Source organism: Ostrea edulis, chromosome 3 (assembly GCF_947568905.1).
Source record: "Ostrea edulis chromosome 3, xbOstEdul1.1, whole genome shotgun sequence".
NCBI classification, from domain to species: Eukaryota; Metazoa; Mollusca; class Bivalvia; order Ostreida; family Ostreidae; genus Ostrea; species Ostrea edulis.
The window spans coordinates 61878712-61894402 of NC_079166.1; the positions used below are offsets into that span (position 1 = coordinate 61878712).

Here is a 15691-nt window from a genome sequence, read left to right on the forward strand (position 1 = left end):
TCGTGTTTTATGACGTGTAAAATACCGCCACATACGTGCTTTCAGCGTGCGTTGAAAACGTTCCACAATACTGGCTTTGGTTTCGGCATTACGGGTCGTAAAGAAATGAATGGATTTGAAGGCTTGACGAAATTCTTTATTGGTAAATTCTTTTCCTTGATCGGACTGAATGCGCACGGGGCGACGTCCCTCTCGAAAAATCCGTCGTAAGCCTCGTATCATTTCTTTCCCCGTTTTCTGTTTTAAAGGCACGACCCAGGCATATTTAGACAGTACGTCAATGGCACATAATAAAAACGTATACCCATTATTGTCTTGTTTCAAGCTGGAGACATCGGCTAAATCTAATTGCCATTGTTCATCCATATCCGTCACTCGTGTTTGTCGTCGCTTGAATTTCCTCCGTATCGGTTTATGCAAGGTATAGGTATCTTGAGCTTTCACCCATTCTCGAATTTGAGACAGAGTAATCTTGTGTCCTAATTGACGCACTTGACGATACAACGCCTGGACTCCCCCATACCCTGTCTTGGGATCGTAATACAGTCGCTGTAAGATCTGTTCTGCTTTCATGGCAGATTTAACCATTTTCCAATTTCACGTGATGTCTTTTTTCCAGCCTCCCTGATATTTTTAGGGGTCATCATTCGTCTGGGAGTTTCATAGAACGATTGGTCAAAACCCGAGATTTCTTGAAATCCGCTCTCATCTTCTTCTTCTAGAGGTTTAGGCGTACTGATTTTTCCGGGCTTGTCCATGGCTTTTATAACATCCCGATTGGTCACATATCCTTTGGGAGCATGAGTCTCTTTTAACGCTTGAGCAAATTCCTCTAATCCCGCAGGGGGATCACGATGTCTTAAGGGTCTTTGTCGCTGGGCTTCGGTCATTAAATCCACGATATTGGAATCGGGAACCCTGCGTCCTCTATAGCTGATTTCTCCTTCTTTATTCCAACTCACCACTTTGGATTTCTTGAGATGATCGAGTAATAAACCTGCTTTCTTTTGACCCGGTTTATTGACGCTTTTGATAATCTGTTCCTCCAAGTCATCGGGTGCTGCGGCAGCTGAGGGTGGTGAGGCGGCACTGGGTGCACTGGTTGGGGAGGGCCGAGTGGCTGGGGTGGGGTGTCGAGCTTGTTGTAAATATTGACGATAGCGATGAAGTTGATGCCCGTACAACCCCACTTTTTCTTTCTCGGTTAAATCATCTCGATGTTCAATCTCGTCCAAATCACTGCGTAAACCAATAGTCGAGGTAAATTCGGGAGGTTTAGGTAATTTGCCTTTTAATTCGTTGAGCATCGCTTCCGGTACCAACACCATTTTTCGACTCATGATTTCTTACAAAACTTGCCACACACAAACGAACCCAATCCTTTTTGGTGGATGAGTATACCTCGTCGTTTTTTCACGGGTTGAGGGTGGACTAAGCGTCTTAAGATGTGTTTCTTTCGACCCAGTTGTCGCTTCTGAGCAGGAGTGAGAGGAATCACCCCTTTTAATAGATTGTACACAATCTCACAAATCTTTAAAATGCAGTCATTGGAACAATGTTTCAACACCTCTGTCTTTAATTTGCTGGAATAGTGAGGAGCCGCTAACGTCTGCAAGAGTGGTAAATGAGGTCGTAATCGACATTCACACTTCTTCGTATGAGCCATGGTAATGAAGGGTGGGGTCCCTTCCCCCTCCTTTTTATACCTAGTCCAGGACAATGGCACTCGGATGTTTAGGATCAAAACGCTTGTGATGGACGGTCTCTTCGTGACGATTGCGGTTCTCTCTCGCATTGAAGACCAGAGGGCAAAATTTACATTTATATTTCTTTTGCACCTGAACCGGTGTTGAGGTGGTTAAGGGTTGAAATTTCATGCTTCCAAAGGTATGAGCAAAACTCGGTAGAGCAGTATCACTGGTTCTGGAACTTCCTATAGGTCCATGCATGGATCGTTCCATTTTCTTTTGAGCTAATCCGGCTTTCAGATTGGCTAACGTTTTAGTGGCCTTGGGGGGAGTGGCCTTGGGAAACGGCATCTTCACAATGAGAGGGGATTTCTTTGGAGCCCAATTGGGAAACGGGTTCTTCATCCTGAGAGGTGTCTTCTTAGGGGACTTCTTAGGGGACTTCTTGGGTGTCTTCTTAGGTAAGCGAATAATGAGTTTAGGAATTCTCTGAGGTGATTTTTTAGCTTTCTTAGCCCGTGGTTTCTTGGTTTTCTTGGGTTGTCCCCCACGGGACTTACGTCCTGTTTCCCATTTGAATAAATGACGGATAATGGTCCCTCCTAAGAATCCGGCGCCTCCTCGTTTCAAAATGGCTTTTTTACGCTCTTCTTCATTGGACTTCTTATCGGCAATGACACTCAAGTCTTGCCGATGGGATTGAATGAACCGCTGAGTGATTTTATTGCCTGGTAAGACCCCTCGCAATAAATTTCGAGCGCCCATCGCAAACCAGTTGAGTAAGGCTCTACGTCCTAATTCAATGAGATGGCTCCGTTGAACGGGATCCCGTTCCCGTTGTAAACGGCGTAACGTTTTGACTAATTTACTCTTCGCGGAAGGTCTACCCATGATGAAGATTGTCTTTCGAATGATACACCTGCCCATGATGTGACATTATTTATACTCTCGGGGGCATGTGCACAGCCAGGTTGGTAAAGAGTTGACTTCTTAATCTTAATTCGTCCGACGTCTGAGGACTCAAGTCCACTAGTAAATACCCGTGAGGTACACGGGTGGCGTCCTCATAGGCTGGAAGTAAATGCGGCATTTGTAATTGCCGACTTAACACCCCAATCTGAGATTTATCTCGAGGATTTTTAAACAGCACAAGATAGTGAGCATTCAGACTGATGGTACGATGTTGTACTGCTCGATCAAACAGATTTTGTGTGATATAAATGACACTGGTATTGCGATGATGCGCTTTGCGCGTAAACCAGTCGACAATCGATTCGATGGCTTTACCTCCCATCATATCATCAAAAATGAGTAGATGACGCGTACTGAGATCCGCCACTATCTGCTCATCGTCTTGAGGTATATTGCGGATAAAAGTGACCTTGTCCTGTAAGGATTCGTACGCGGACTGCCATTCTCGATAACACCATACTATCTTTTCGGGAGGCGGTGCAATCCACTGCGTATTTTGTACCAGTTGCTTGACAAATTCCGTTTTACCCGATTTAGAGGGTCCAGCCACCACCATGGTAAATTCATGTTTCAACTGAAAAGGTTCAAGTGTCTCGTAGGTATACATCTTGATAAATGACACAAGTTCATGGGATCATACATATTTATTAACAAATAAAAATACGTACAGCTTGCTCAACACCATGCCTACAAATAGGACATTGTTTCAGTCCCGTAGCACATATAGCACAAGTACATAAATGACCACAAGGTAAAAAAGCTATTCTCAAGTCTCGTTCTAAACACAGATGACATTTCTCCGTCGTCGTAGCCGGATTCTCCACACTGTCTACAGACAAGTCTCCCCAATCCTTCCCCGTGTCTCGCATTCGGCTAACGGCGTCGAACATTTGGCGTACCCATTGTTTACCCTTATTACACTTCAGGTAAGGACAGTGAGGATACCAATAAGCATGTTGTATCCAAGGATTGTCGACAGCTCCCCAATGGTGAAGTCCAAAGTTGCAATAAAAACAGCACGTGTTATCCCCGTACCCTTTGTAAAAGTATCCCGCTTCTGCAATGGTAGGTAATAGCTTCTGCAAGTGTTCGGGAGCATTTTCAAACGACGCTACTCGATCTGACAGTAGAGCATAACGTGGTGTACCCGGGTTATGTAGTGATTCGTAGTCCGTCATTTTGCCGACTGCTGGTTTTCTCTAGCATGTCCTTTTTAATACCCGTAAGGTAGCGTGTCATAGTCATGAATACGATGACGTTTATCATACACCATGCGGTATTTCTTCACCAGAGGAATGGTTCGCACATCATGTTGGCGGGTTCGTTGAATAAAGTGTGGATAGCGGACATGGACTTCTTCTTCTTCTCCTTTTAACATTTTTTCCAACGTATCGAGAGACACGACTCTAGAGGCACGATAATTGAGTGTCAATCCTTTGACTTTGCAGACAGATTTTCCCCCCTGGGTCTCGTATGCATAATTTTTGGGCCCGCCCGACATGTACTTGATGATACGATCTCCACCCAATTCATCGGTCCAGCCGCCTAAACTGTTGATAATGGTCGGGTTGAACTGGGTGTCGTCGTGCTGATAGATGATACTATCCGTGTCAAAGTATAAGACACGCTCTCCCAAAGGCTGTAACGTCTCGTACAAATGTAAACGAGCATGAGCTGTTGTAAAACACGCCAGCACCACGTTTCCAAAGGGACAGTCTTCTAAAAATTCTTCTTTCTCCTGATAATTGATCAGCATCATATCACATTCGGGGCGTTCACGATTTTCTAAGAGTTCGATGCCTTTGACTTCTAAAGTGGCATCTTGTAATTTCTGCTGTAGTTCTTCTTCTTCCGTGAGATACAGGGATTTGGGTAATTGTAATCGTTGAGCAAATTTTCCCCACAAACAATTTAAAAAGAGTTTGGCAATGGTTCTTCGGACCGGATTTTTCTGGATGTCGGCCGGATTCATGGCAATGCCTTCTCGTTGCTGAATTTCCTCAATGTAATGTTGCTGCTGTTGGGCTGTTTGACAATCCTCGGGGAATCCGGAAGCTTCTTGTTTAATTTTCAAAAAGGTGTTGATATACGCTCGAAATAAGTGGTCACTGGTTTTCTCAAAATGCCAAACTTCGTAAATGCGATCGAGACGATACCCTAGATCTAATGCTTTGTGAAGTTCGGTGGTCACCCAGGTGCCCGTGAGACTGCGTTCAGAATCGGTGTGCTGGCACCGCTCGTCGGGTCCTAAGTTGCGCTGTTCCGCACAGGTGCGGCATAAGGGAAAGAGTAATTTACCCCCGGTCTTGTAAGGTAATACGGGGTGATACAGCTCTCGGGGTGGGAGGACACGACAACGAATGAGCCCGAAATAGTCTCTGACATCGGTGAAATGGCTGGTGATGACTTGGGGATGTTGGACGGGAAATGGCTTGTATTTCAACACGTACGGGTACAGGGAACAGACATCCACGTATCGCATGTCACCCTCCTCACAATACAGTCGTGTAGCATTGGTCCGGCCTCCGTACAAAGCGTCACGGGGATTCAAAGGATCTTGTATATCGACTCCTTGTAAAAATTCCTGTAAGTCGGCATTGGTCTGGGTCTGACGATCAAACTCGTGTTCCCATATGCTCACGACTGTATAGCCTTGGTCTTCTAAAGCACTGGCTCGTTTTAAGGTGTCCAGGTAGAGGTCTTGATACGTATGCTGAACACGATGAGGATGCATGTCAGTCAACAGATTCGGGAAACAGGTGGGACAGCCGTGCCAGTAACAGCCATAGAATTCGTACACGATACGAGATTCCTCATCATACCCATCTACTGTATAGGGCCCAAGCGTGACTTCGCCCCCATTTCTAGCATGTCGTATGCAGTGATGTTGATGTTCTAGCCAGGCGAACCATCGACAAGCTTTAGCTGAATATCGTCGTGCTGGCCGGTAGCCCATATTGGGAATGATGGCGATGGTATTTTCAACCATGAATCCTCGTCGGTAGGCTAAATTAGCCGTGCTGGCAAACGTGATGGATTCTTGAAAGGGGTCTACTTCCACCAGATCAAACAGGGTAGACTTGAAATGGGCACAACACCGGCGTAAAATATCCACGTCCGAGATGCAGTAAGCTAAGAATTCTTTCTGGAAATCAAAGACTTTGCCCTCTTGTTGATGGTACCAAGTATAGAAGGCTTCACGATTGGCGGTGGACATATCGTCAGGATTGTAGAAATGAGCGGCCGGGTAAGGACCCACATACTGCTGGTTCTCTGTCGTGTTGAAAAAGTGCGGGAAATATCCTTTTTTCAATTCCGTTAATCCGAAAGCAGAGGGCATCTTGGCAAGAGCAAAGGGTAGAAAGTTGTAAGAATCGATGAATCTCAACCCCAAGACTTGCATGGATAAGATTTTACTCCCGTTCAGGATGACGGTGGGTTTGATACACGCCGTGTGCACCAGGTAATTCAAAATAAACTGCCCATCGTATCCTTTGAAATTGTGGGCAATGATGGTGGCTTCATCGTGTTTGAGTTCCACATGGCCTTGCTCATCGGTCTCGCTCTGTAAGAGCCATTCCATAAACTGTTTTAACGTGTCGGGTCCTTGAAATAGGAAGCGGCGTTGTGATCCGAATCCTTCACAATGAGAACAGGGCTTGTCGATATCCACACTGTCGCAATGTTGACACACACGTTCTGCCACGCATAAATTGGGGATGTGAATACCGTTTTCCTGACTGCATTCGAAATCGTAATAAATGTATATTTTCAACTCCTCTTCTTCTTCTTTTTCTTTCTTAGGTTTGGGTTTCGTCTGTACAAAGCAGTGATGAGGCATGGTGACGACTTTGCGACAGATGCGGCATTCGGTTTGACCCCCACACGCGTGGCGTTTTAATAATTTCTTGGACATCCATTTCTGACACTGGTTACAGCGCCCCATTAAACTGCAGACCGTGGTCATTGTATTACTGCTGTAGGGTTTTAAATGGTTCTGGTAACAAGCTGCATTTCTGAAAAATCCCTTACAATGAGGGCAATTCGTCTGAGTCCCGTCCGGGGTACAGGGGGTATCGGCTAAACAAAATGAACATCGATGAGGACAGACGGTCCGATGATCTTCAATGTGAGTGTAGCCAACATCGCAATAATCGCAATAGTATTTGTTTTCCGTCACTCCAGGCATAGACACAATGGCATCGTAATGCTCGTTATCCAGCAGGATATTCAAACAAGTCCCGTGCCCCGGTCCTTTGTAAATAGGTTCCAGTCGTAAACGAGTTGTATTCGTTTTGAATTGAAATATTTTCAATCGATACTGTGGGGCGAGCGCGTGCTGTAATTGCTCCCATTCACGCGGCCCACACGGGTGGTTCATAACACACCCAGCTTGTTCCATCAAGGCTATCGCTTCTCGTTTCTGGTCGAGCGTTTTGAAATCCCCTTTTCTCATGCGTAACCATTTCGTTTCCCATGCCGGGTCGTTTGATTTCTGGCTGTGTAGACGTGCTACCACAATAGCCCGGGACAAGCAGAGAGAATCCTCAGGATTTTGAATGCGAACGATCGCTCTCTTGGAGTTTTTGAATTTTTCCTTTTCCACATGCAGATGTTTTTTCTTAGTGCACCCGCTGCCTTGTGGATATTTGACATGGAAAAAATCCATCTGCACTGACCCGTCGGTGATTAGGAATTCCTTTTTAGATTGCTGGACGGATTCTATTTTGTTCAGAATTTTGTCCTCGTTGAGTTGATTGGACTGCGTAAATTCGTACCAAATAGCTGAATCCAGAGACGGGTGCCGAATATTTAAACGTAGATAATCATTGGGATTGCACTGCATTTCCTGTTTCACATTTTTTAACATATCCCGGAAGAGCCGACGAATGAAGGCTGTATTTTCTTTCTCTGGAATAGGTTTGAAGGCAACATTGTAGACATTTTCCTTGACTTTAAATTTCCGTGATTGACGTCCTCGTTCCAGTTGAATTTTGTAATAATCCGAAATGAGTTTCTTTTTCCCCCCTCCCCGCTGTAAATACTGTAGTCGCCGTTGATTCTCTCTGCGGAGTTGTAATTCACGCTGCCGTTGTCTGTTCAGCTGATCATTCAAAATTCTCAATCGCTGTTCAATATAACTCCGTGGAAGTCCACTAGGTAACTTGTCTGACATGATATCGAAAGTGATAACGCGAATTGTGTATTGCGTTTATATACTTATTGTGACGTCATAGAAAAGCAGGTTTTTTCACAACGTCAATAACACTCTAAATTAATTAAATTGTTCTTTAATAAACATGTCAACTTAAAACCTTGTGTTATTCTTTTAGATTTAATACACAGGATTTCACAGGATTTCACTGGATTTTATACCGATTTTCAGAAAAATAGCAGGAACTCATTCCAGGAACTCAAAGCGAAAGTACCGCATCATAGACCACCGGCCATAGCCCCAGTCTATTCACCCGCTCTACAACCCCTGCTGGGGTTGACCCCGTCCTAGTGCACTCCGTTGACCCCGACACCGCTTGACCAATCAAAAACGCCCTTACTTCACCTCATTTGCATAAAAAGTGCACTCAGTTGAACTCCCTATCGGGAGGCCTTATACTACTATTATCCATTAACACAGAACATGACGACACAGAGAAGTCACCAGAGGCTGTATCGTCTCCTCCAGTCAAATCAATGACGTCACCAGAAGCTGTGTCGTCTCCTCCAGTCAAACCAATGACGTCATCAGAAGCTGTATCGTCTCCTCCAGTCAAATCAATGACGTCATCAGAAGCTGTATCGTCTCCTCCAGTCAAACGAATGAAGTTACCAGAAGCTGTATCGTCTCCGCCAGTCAAACCAATGAAGTCACCAGAAGCTGTATCGTCTCCTCCAGTCAAACGAATGAAGTTACCAGAAGCTGTATCGTCTCCTCCAGTCAAATCAATGACGTCACCAGAAGCTGTGTCGTCTCCTCCAGTCAAACCAATGAAGTCACCAGAAGCTATATCGTCTCCTCCAGTCAAACCACTGCTTGATGAACCGCGACTCACCGCCACCATAGACACTGGGTATGAATACGGATTATACAGTGTTAGTTGTCTCAGTGACGAACACTTCTGGACATGTGGGGAGAACGAAATCATGAAGCTCCTTAACCTGCAGGGTAAACTACTGACATCAATACAAACCGAGTCAGGGGACAGACCACAAGACATCGCAGTGACACGGAACGGAGATCTTGTTTATGCTGAGGATGATATTAAAACTGTAAGCCTAATGAAGAATGAACAGATACAGACCGTGATCACACTACAGGGGTGGACACCTATCAATGTCTGCAGTACCGCCTCTGATGATCTCCTGGTTTCCATGAACAGTGATGATTACAAACAATGCAAAGTTGTGCGTTACTCTGACTTCACAGAGACATAGACCATTCAGTTTGATGATGAAGGTCGACCTCTCTATTCATCTGATCATAACTATAAATATAGCAGTGAGAACAGGAACCTGGATATCTGTGTGGCTGACTTTGGAGCTCATGCAGTAGTGGTGGTGAATCAGTCAGGAAAACTCCGATTTAGATACAGCGGGCATCCCTCTGATACCAAAAAATTATCATTTGATCCAATCGGCATCACTACAGACAACCAGAGTCACATCCTCACAGCAGACTATAACAATGACTGTATCCACATCCTAGATCAGGACGGGCAGTTCCTCCGTTACATTCAAAACTGTTATTTAGACAGCCCATTAGGTTTATGTGTGGACATCAGAGACAACCTCTTTGTAACTGAGTTAAACACTAATAAAGTGAAGAAAATCCAGTATCTATAAACAAAACTTGTTAATTACACATCTAAACACAATGTTAATTACAAACATAACATAATGCTATTTATTGCTGCATGTTAATTACACCTGCTTGTTAATTTCAGTTCTTTGTTAATACTATAGGTTAGAGCGATCGTCCCGCATGCGGAAGGCCGGGGTTCGAATCCCGGCCGCGACAGACATAAGTCGTTAAAACAGGTAGTGACAGTTCCATCGCCAAACGCTCGGCATCAGGTGCGAATGTCACGGGTCCTCCTCGATGACCTAATTAAAAACGGATGTCCCGTGTTAGAGTACGTGTGGCACGCTAAAGAACCCTCACTGCTCAATGGCCATAAGCGCCGAGCATAGGCCTAAATTTGAAGTCCTTCATTGGTGACGTCTCCATATGAGTGAAAAATTCTCGAGAGGGACGTTAAACAACATACAATCATCAATCAATTAATTACAGCCCTGTGTTTGTGATGCCGTGTAATTAACATGTACTTGTTTTTTGTGCTTAAAGAACACTAGTCTCTCACTGCCGTTTAGTATTTCTGTCTGACAATATTATATGTATTATTATTATAATATATCCAGTGAAACTTGATTGATCTTAGTACATATATATTAATTACTAATTTGACTTTGTCACTAATTGTTCATCTATCTCTATAGACTCTTTTCAACACATGTAAATCACTGATTAGAATTCAATAAAAATCAGTTAATATGATGTACTTGTTTTTGTGGGATGAACTACTAATTAAACATTATTCTGATTGTTGATTATATAATTTATATTTTATAGATAAACATGATTTAGATTTCAGTCTTACATTTTTACTAAGTACTTGCTTATGAATATATTGTACTGAGAGTGACCCCAAACGTCCAGTCTTCAAATCCAAGGTCACAGTCTTCCGTTTACTATCAATAATCACTGGGGTCAATGTGCTATCCATAATTGCACTTACGGACATCTAAAGGTGGATGACGATGACTCGGGTAAAAAATATCATCGATTCCGTAATGCTTGGGAGATATTTCTCCGTTTTTCGTGTTTTATTTAACGTATTACCATGTATAGAACTTATATATATATGGAGGCTTCCTCATAGTTTAATCTGTATAAGAAGAAATCATGCCAAAAAAAACCCCGGGGTGATGTGGATAACATCACAACACATCTAAATCTCCCCAGTCCTTCAATATCATCACAAATGTCCCCAGTCCTTCAATATCATCACAAATCTCCCCAGTCCTTCAATATCATCACAAATCTCCCCAGTCCTTCAATATCATCACAAATCTCCCCAGTCCTTCAATATCATCACAAATCTCCACAGTCCTTCAAATTCATCACAAATCTCCCCACTCCTTCAAAATCATCACAAATCTCCACAGTCCTTCAAAATCATCACAAATCCCCACAGTCATTCAAAATCATCACAAATCTCTCCATTCCTTCAAAATCATCACAGACAAATCCCCTCACTCCTTGAAAATCATCACAACTCTCCACACTCCTTGAAAATCAACACAAATCTCCTCAGCCCTTCAAAATCATCACAAATCTCCCCAGCTCTTCAAAATCAGTACAAATCTCCCTAGTCCAGAGAAATTTGATGTGGATGAAAAGTGGAGGATATGTACAACAATATTTTAATATTGAAAATTTTCAAATCTACTTTATTTAGTCAAAAATGCAGTTTTAGTAGAAAGCAATCTGAAAAAAATTCAAAGCTCCTGCTGGACCCGAACCAGCGATCTACAGCTTAGAGATCGACATACTTACTAAGCTACTCAGTTAAGCAGTTTATTTTGAAAGGAAGAGACTAATATTGCTGAAATTTATATTTTCATTCATGTTTATACAGGAAGTCAGCCATTATAACGATGTAGAGTACCTCCTCCATCTGCAACCTTCTCCAGGTAGTGCAGATTCAAGTTTGCGATAAATTAGCAATATATACAAGGATACTGTACAAATGTATGTGGAGATACTATGTATCAGTAATTTCATAAAACAGACTATAGGAACTCTTCAATTTCAGGAGATGACATTGTGCCATGGAAGTCATCACTTGAACTGAAAATTTAGTGACTTTTTATTTTGGGATTTTCATACCTACATGTAAAGCAATGCAAACTCAATAGTGATCATAGAGAATTAGTTTAACAGGCAACTAACTAATTATATGATGCGAACAACAGTGTCACCTAAGTGCACATTAATTGCTAGAACCGGCCGAAGTTGAAAGTAAATTTCCAGACATGAATCATGAAGAACTGCTCCGAGATTCGATGATGACGTCAGTCCAAATTTTCAGCCGAGATTAGTACAAAATATCCCCTCGAATCCAGAGGCACTCGACGTTTTAAATATTGTCTTCCTGTAAACAAACTATTCACAAAGAATATCACGCCGCCAATCTTTGTTGTTGTTTTTTTTTTTACCAGCTGCATCACTAGTCTCGTGCAACCAAACGCTCTGCTTTCTCCGTAAATATCCGACGAGCAGAGAGCGCGATAATTACCGCTAGGGAGCAATCTAATCAAAATCAGACTTCTTAGATCCGCGCCGTATATATGCGTAACTATAGCGATTGTGAGCGTATCCTAGAATCTGATTTTAATTAAATTGCGCTAGGGAGCGCTAATTTAGTTTCGGTTTGATTGTCTATGACATAAATAGTCCATTCCGAAATTTGATGCTGATTAGTTGATTCATCATTAGTGATACTAATTGGAAAATCATTACTACACGTACAAATGTACAATAGAAAGAAAAATCACGGTCTTTGTCAGCTGGAAATTGTACTTTCATTTTTACCTCCTAAAGTAATTTTGAAAAAAACAAAAACGGTTTTACCATTTCCCTTGGGTAGAACAGCAAATAAATCCTTTCCTTTCACAAAAGTTTTTATAAACACTCTAGCTGTAAATCCTTAAACTTCAACGGCAATTTCAATTTATGACAAAATTCTTCGGTAGTCGTGATTTTGGAGGTGTATTGAATCAACCAATCAAATTAAATACCGATATTTTGGTAAGCCTCGTTCTGACGTTACAAACGGAGATTTGCGGAGACAGCCAAGTGTCTGGTTGAACGAGACTACTGCATCACTTGCAATTTCGGCGAAAGGTTGGATATAATTTGCCCCACCCCTTAAAGGACACATCGCATGTTTTTAAACTTTTTAATTTTTTCAGCAAAATTAATTCATTTCATGCCTAAAACTACTTTACATGTGTTTTAAATGAAACAGTTTGCGTAGTTTTCGAGTTTGAAAGCGATGAAATTCAAATCTTGCGATATGCATATTTTCTTCGATATTTTACGCGCCATTATCTGTGACGTCATAAGCGACCTCGAGCGAGAAGATTTGAAAACAGTTGATAGTCATTTCATAAACAGATTAGATTTAATTGACAAGCAAACAATTATCACATTAACAGCTTGTAAATAACACTGCATTAGGGTGTTTTGTGCCGTTTAAGGGTGTACTTGCTGTCAGTAGAGAAGATTTGGACTGTTTTTTTCAATTTTCGAAGGAAGGTATGAGGGACAGGACGTGAATATTTTTTGTCGGCACAACGACTTTGCCATAAAAACCCCCAGTAGAATTTGTCCCTGTACTTTTTTAAACAAGCACTTGGACAAATACGTAGATAAACTGCGAGAAAATGGTTCTATCGAAGCTACGCACTGTTACATATAGGCCTACGGCATATGCTTTCCGTTCTGCTCTCGAATTCAATACACACTCGCACCAACTGACCTTCACCTTGTAACAACATATAGGCAGAACTTTGCTAACAGTGTCTACCAACTGGTAGTTTTAAAAAAGAGATTTAAAGATAAAAGATAATTGAACTTTCAATTTTAAATAATAAAATATAATATTCCCCGACTTTGAATTGAATTATAATGCTTACATTTTTTTTAAGGAACGCGTACGTGTTTACAACAACAGCACGCCGCGCTCCCACTTCCTAAGTAACAACGTGTTGATAACAAAAAAAAAATGATTAGGCCTAATAAAATTGCTTTAATAAAATAATTTAAAAGTATTGTGATTTTCACAATAAGTTTGATCATTATTATTATTTTTTCTTTTTCGAAATGCACCCGTGACAGTCAGGCCTAGTTGTCATTGATACATAATCGTATCATAATTTAGGTCTATCTAACTTCTCCAAAAATAAATTTAATAATATATTGCACTGTTTATTTTAGAAAAGCAACACCACTAATTACAGTTGTTTACAGAAATGGCATTACCAAATTGTGTTTAGACAGTGATCCCATGTAAACATTATTTACTCGCAAATTTATGCAGATTTCATACTCGCTTTCCTTGCTATATTTGGGTCGCTATTTGTATGCACTGGTGGCTAAAAGATATAAGACTCGGGAAATTTGTCAACATCGAAATGAATGTTATCCATGGTAAATAAATTAGGCCCCTAAAACCCGAGTTTTTAAAAATATCTAACACTACTTTTACAACAAGTTGATCGACGAAGGTCGCATATGACGTCACTGTACCACGTGACTACCTATCTAATTAACTAGGCTTTTTGAAATTGGGGCTTAGATTTAAGTCCGTATTGTGGCTAATTATCGCATTACTTCAGCGAACGAACTATTACAATTAATTTCTATAAGCATAAGGAAGACAAAATGCATATAATTCTGTATACTTTGAAAACACGAGATGTGTCCTTTAACCGATTTTTCGCATAGATGATGTTAAATGGACTTTATTTCCAGTTCATCATGACGATGTGAGAGGTAAGACCTTGACAGAGTTGCTTCTAAACGGAAGGGATCTAATTATCATATTATATCGAACTTTTCGCCGAAAATTGCAAGTGATGCATGCACTTGGTAATAAAGAAAACCCAAGATGGCGGCGTGTCATACCTTGTGAATAATTTGTTAGTAGGATGACCCCCTTTTTTAAGTAAGGCGTGTGCCTGTGCTCGAATCTTAAATAACCTTGATTTTGGTCATATGACCTTGATGAGTTATTGCATACAATTTGGCAAGAACAACGCCTGCCTTTATTAAAGTTTTCCCGCCTTTCGCAGAATTGCGGGAAAACATTGTATTATAGATGCGTGTTCGAATGTATCGGCGTAGTGATACGCAGGGTGGTCATAGGACGACCAATCAGATAGCTTTATTGAGGACGACCAATCAGATAGCTTTACTGAGGACGACCAATCAGATAGCTTTACTGAGGACGGCGTGTAAAACGGTGCAATATATTATACAAATCTTAGTTTATATCCGATAATCTTGTTATTCACATGCGAAAATCTTGCTTTGTATTACATGTAGATAATCTTGGTATTTATATGCGAAGAGTTTGATATATATTCAAAAGTCTTGATGTTGATATGCGAACATTTTGATTTATATTCGATGATCTTAATATTTATGTGCGAAAATTTGATTTACATGTATAAGCAATAAATCTTGATTTGTATTCGATAATCTTGATAATTATATGCGAAAATTTTGATTTATAATTATTGAATATAAATATCAAGATTATCGAATATAAATCAAGATTTATCTAATATGAAATATCAGTGCTCCCACTGGACCAGAATTCCCTTTCGCCACTTTTTCGGGGAGTGGCGCGGCACAAATAATCACATGCTTTACAATTATTTCCATCATATTATATATTATTTTATTCATTACACTTATTTTAGCATTTTGAATCAGTTACATTACTTAATCATATCCAGCTACCATACCTAAACATTTCTTTCTGAAATAATAAGAAGTTGATTTGTTTGATAAATTCTATTATGGAAATCAAAATTCAGATAATAAATCACATAAATATAAACTTCATGATGCTACACCCCTCAGTGAAAACATTGTGTATATTGGCCGAAATGCAGATGTCACAAAACATTAAGCCCAATTTAGAGTCGTATCTCAACCATTCCCTATTAAATTTCCGTTTTTGTATGGAAGATTTTGCAATTTGGACAGAATCAGATGTTTGAGGAGGTGGGGTTGACTGTAAAGCCAAACATAGATATTTTTTTAATTTTAGACTGACTAGGGTCAGAAGCTACAAGTTTAGTGTCAAAATAGAATGGGGTGCATAGTCTTATGAGATTAGCATTTTTATACTGTTGCACACCAAACTTCAAAGAAAATTATTTATTAAAATTGCTATGTC

General features: G+C 41.0%; 1 protein-coding gene across 1 annotated transcript; it reads left to right on the top strand.

Annotated features, from left to right (window-relative positions):
• Window positions 1-8284: 8284 nt before the first annotated feature.
• On the top strand, window positions 8285-10303 carry LOC130052697 (uncharacterized). Its single transcript, XM_056158440.1, has one exon. The coding sequence runs from the start codon at window positions 8352-8354 to the stop codon at window positions 9090-9092; it is 741 nt and encodes a 246-aa protein (XP_056014415.1). The 5' UTR covers window positions 8285-8351; the 3' UTR covers window positions 9093-10303.
• The last annotated feature ends 5388 nt before the right edge of the window (window positions 10304-15691 follow it).

Coding starts and splice junctions, on each gene's coding strand:
- LOC130052697 (XM_056158440.1), top strand. CDS start 8,352: ATGACGTCACCAGAAGCTGTGTCGTCTCCTCCAGTCAAACCAATGACG.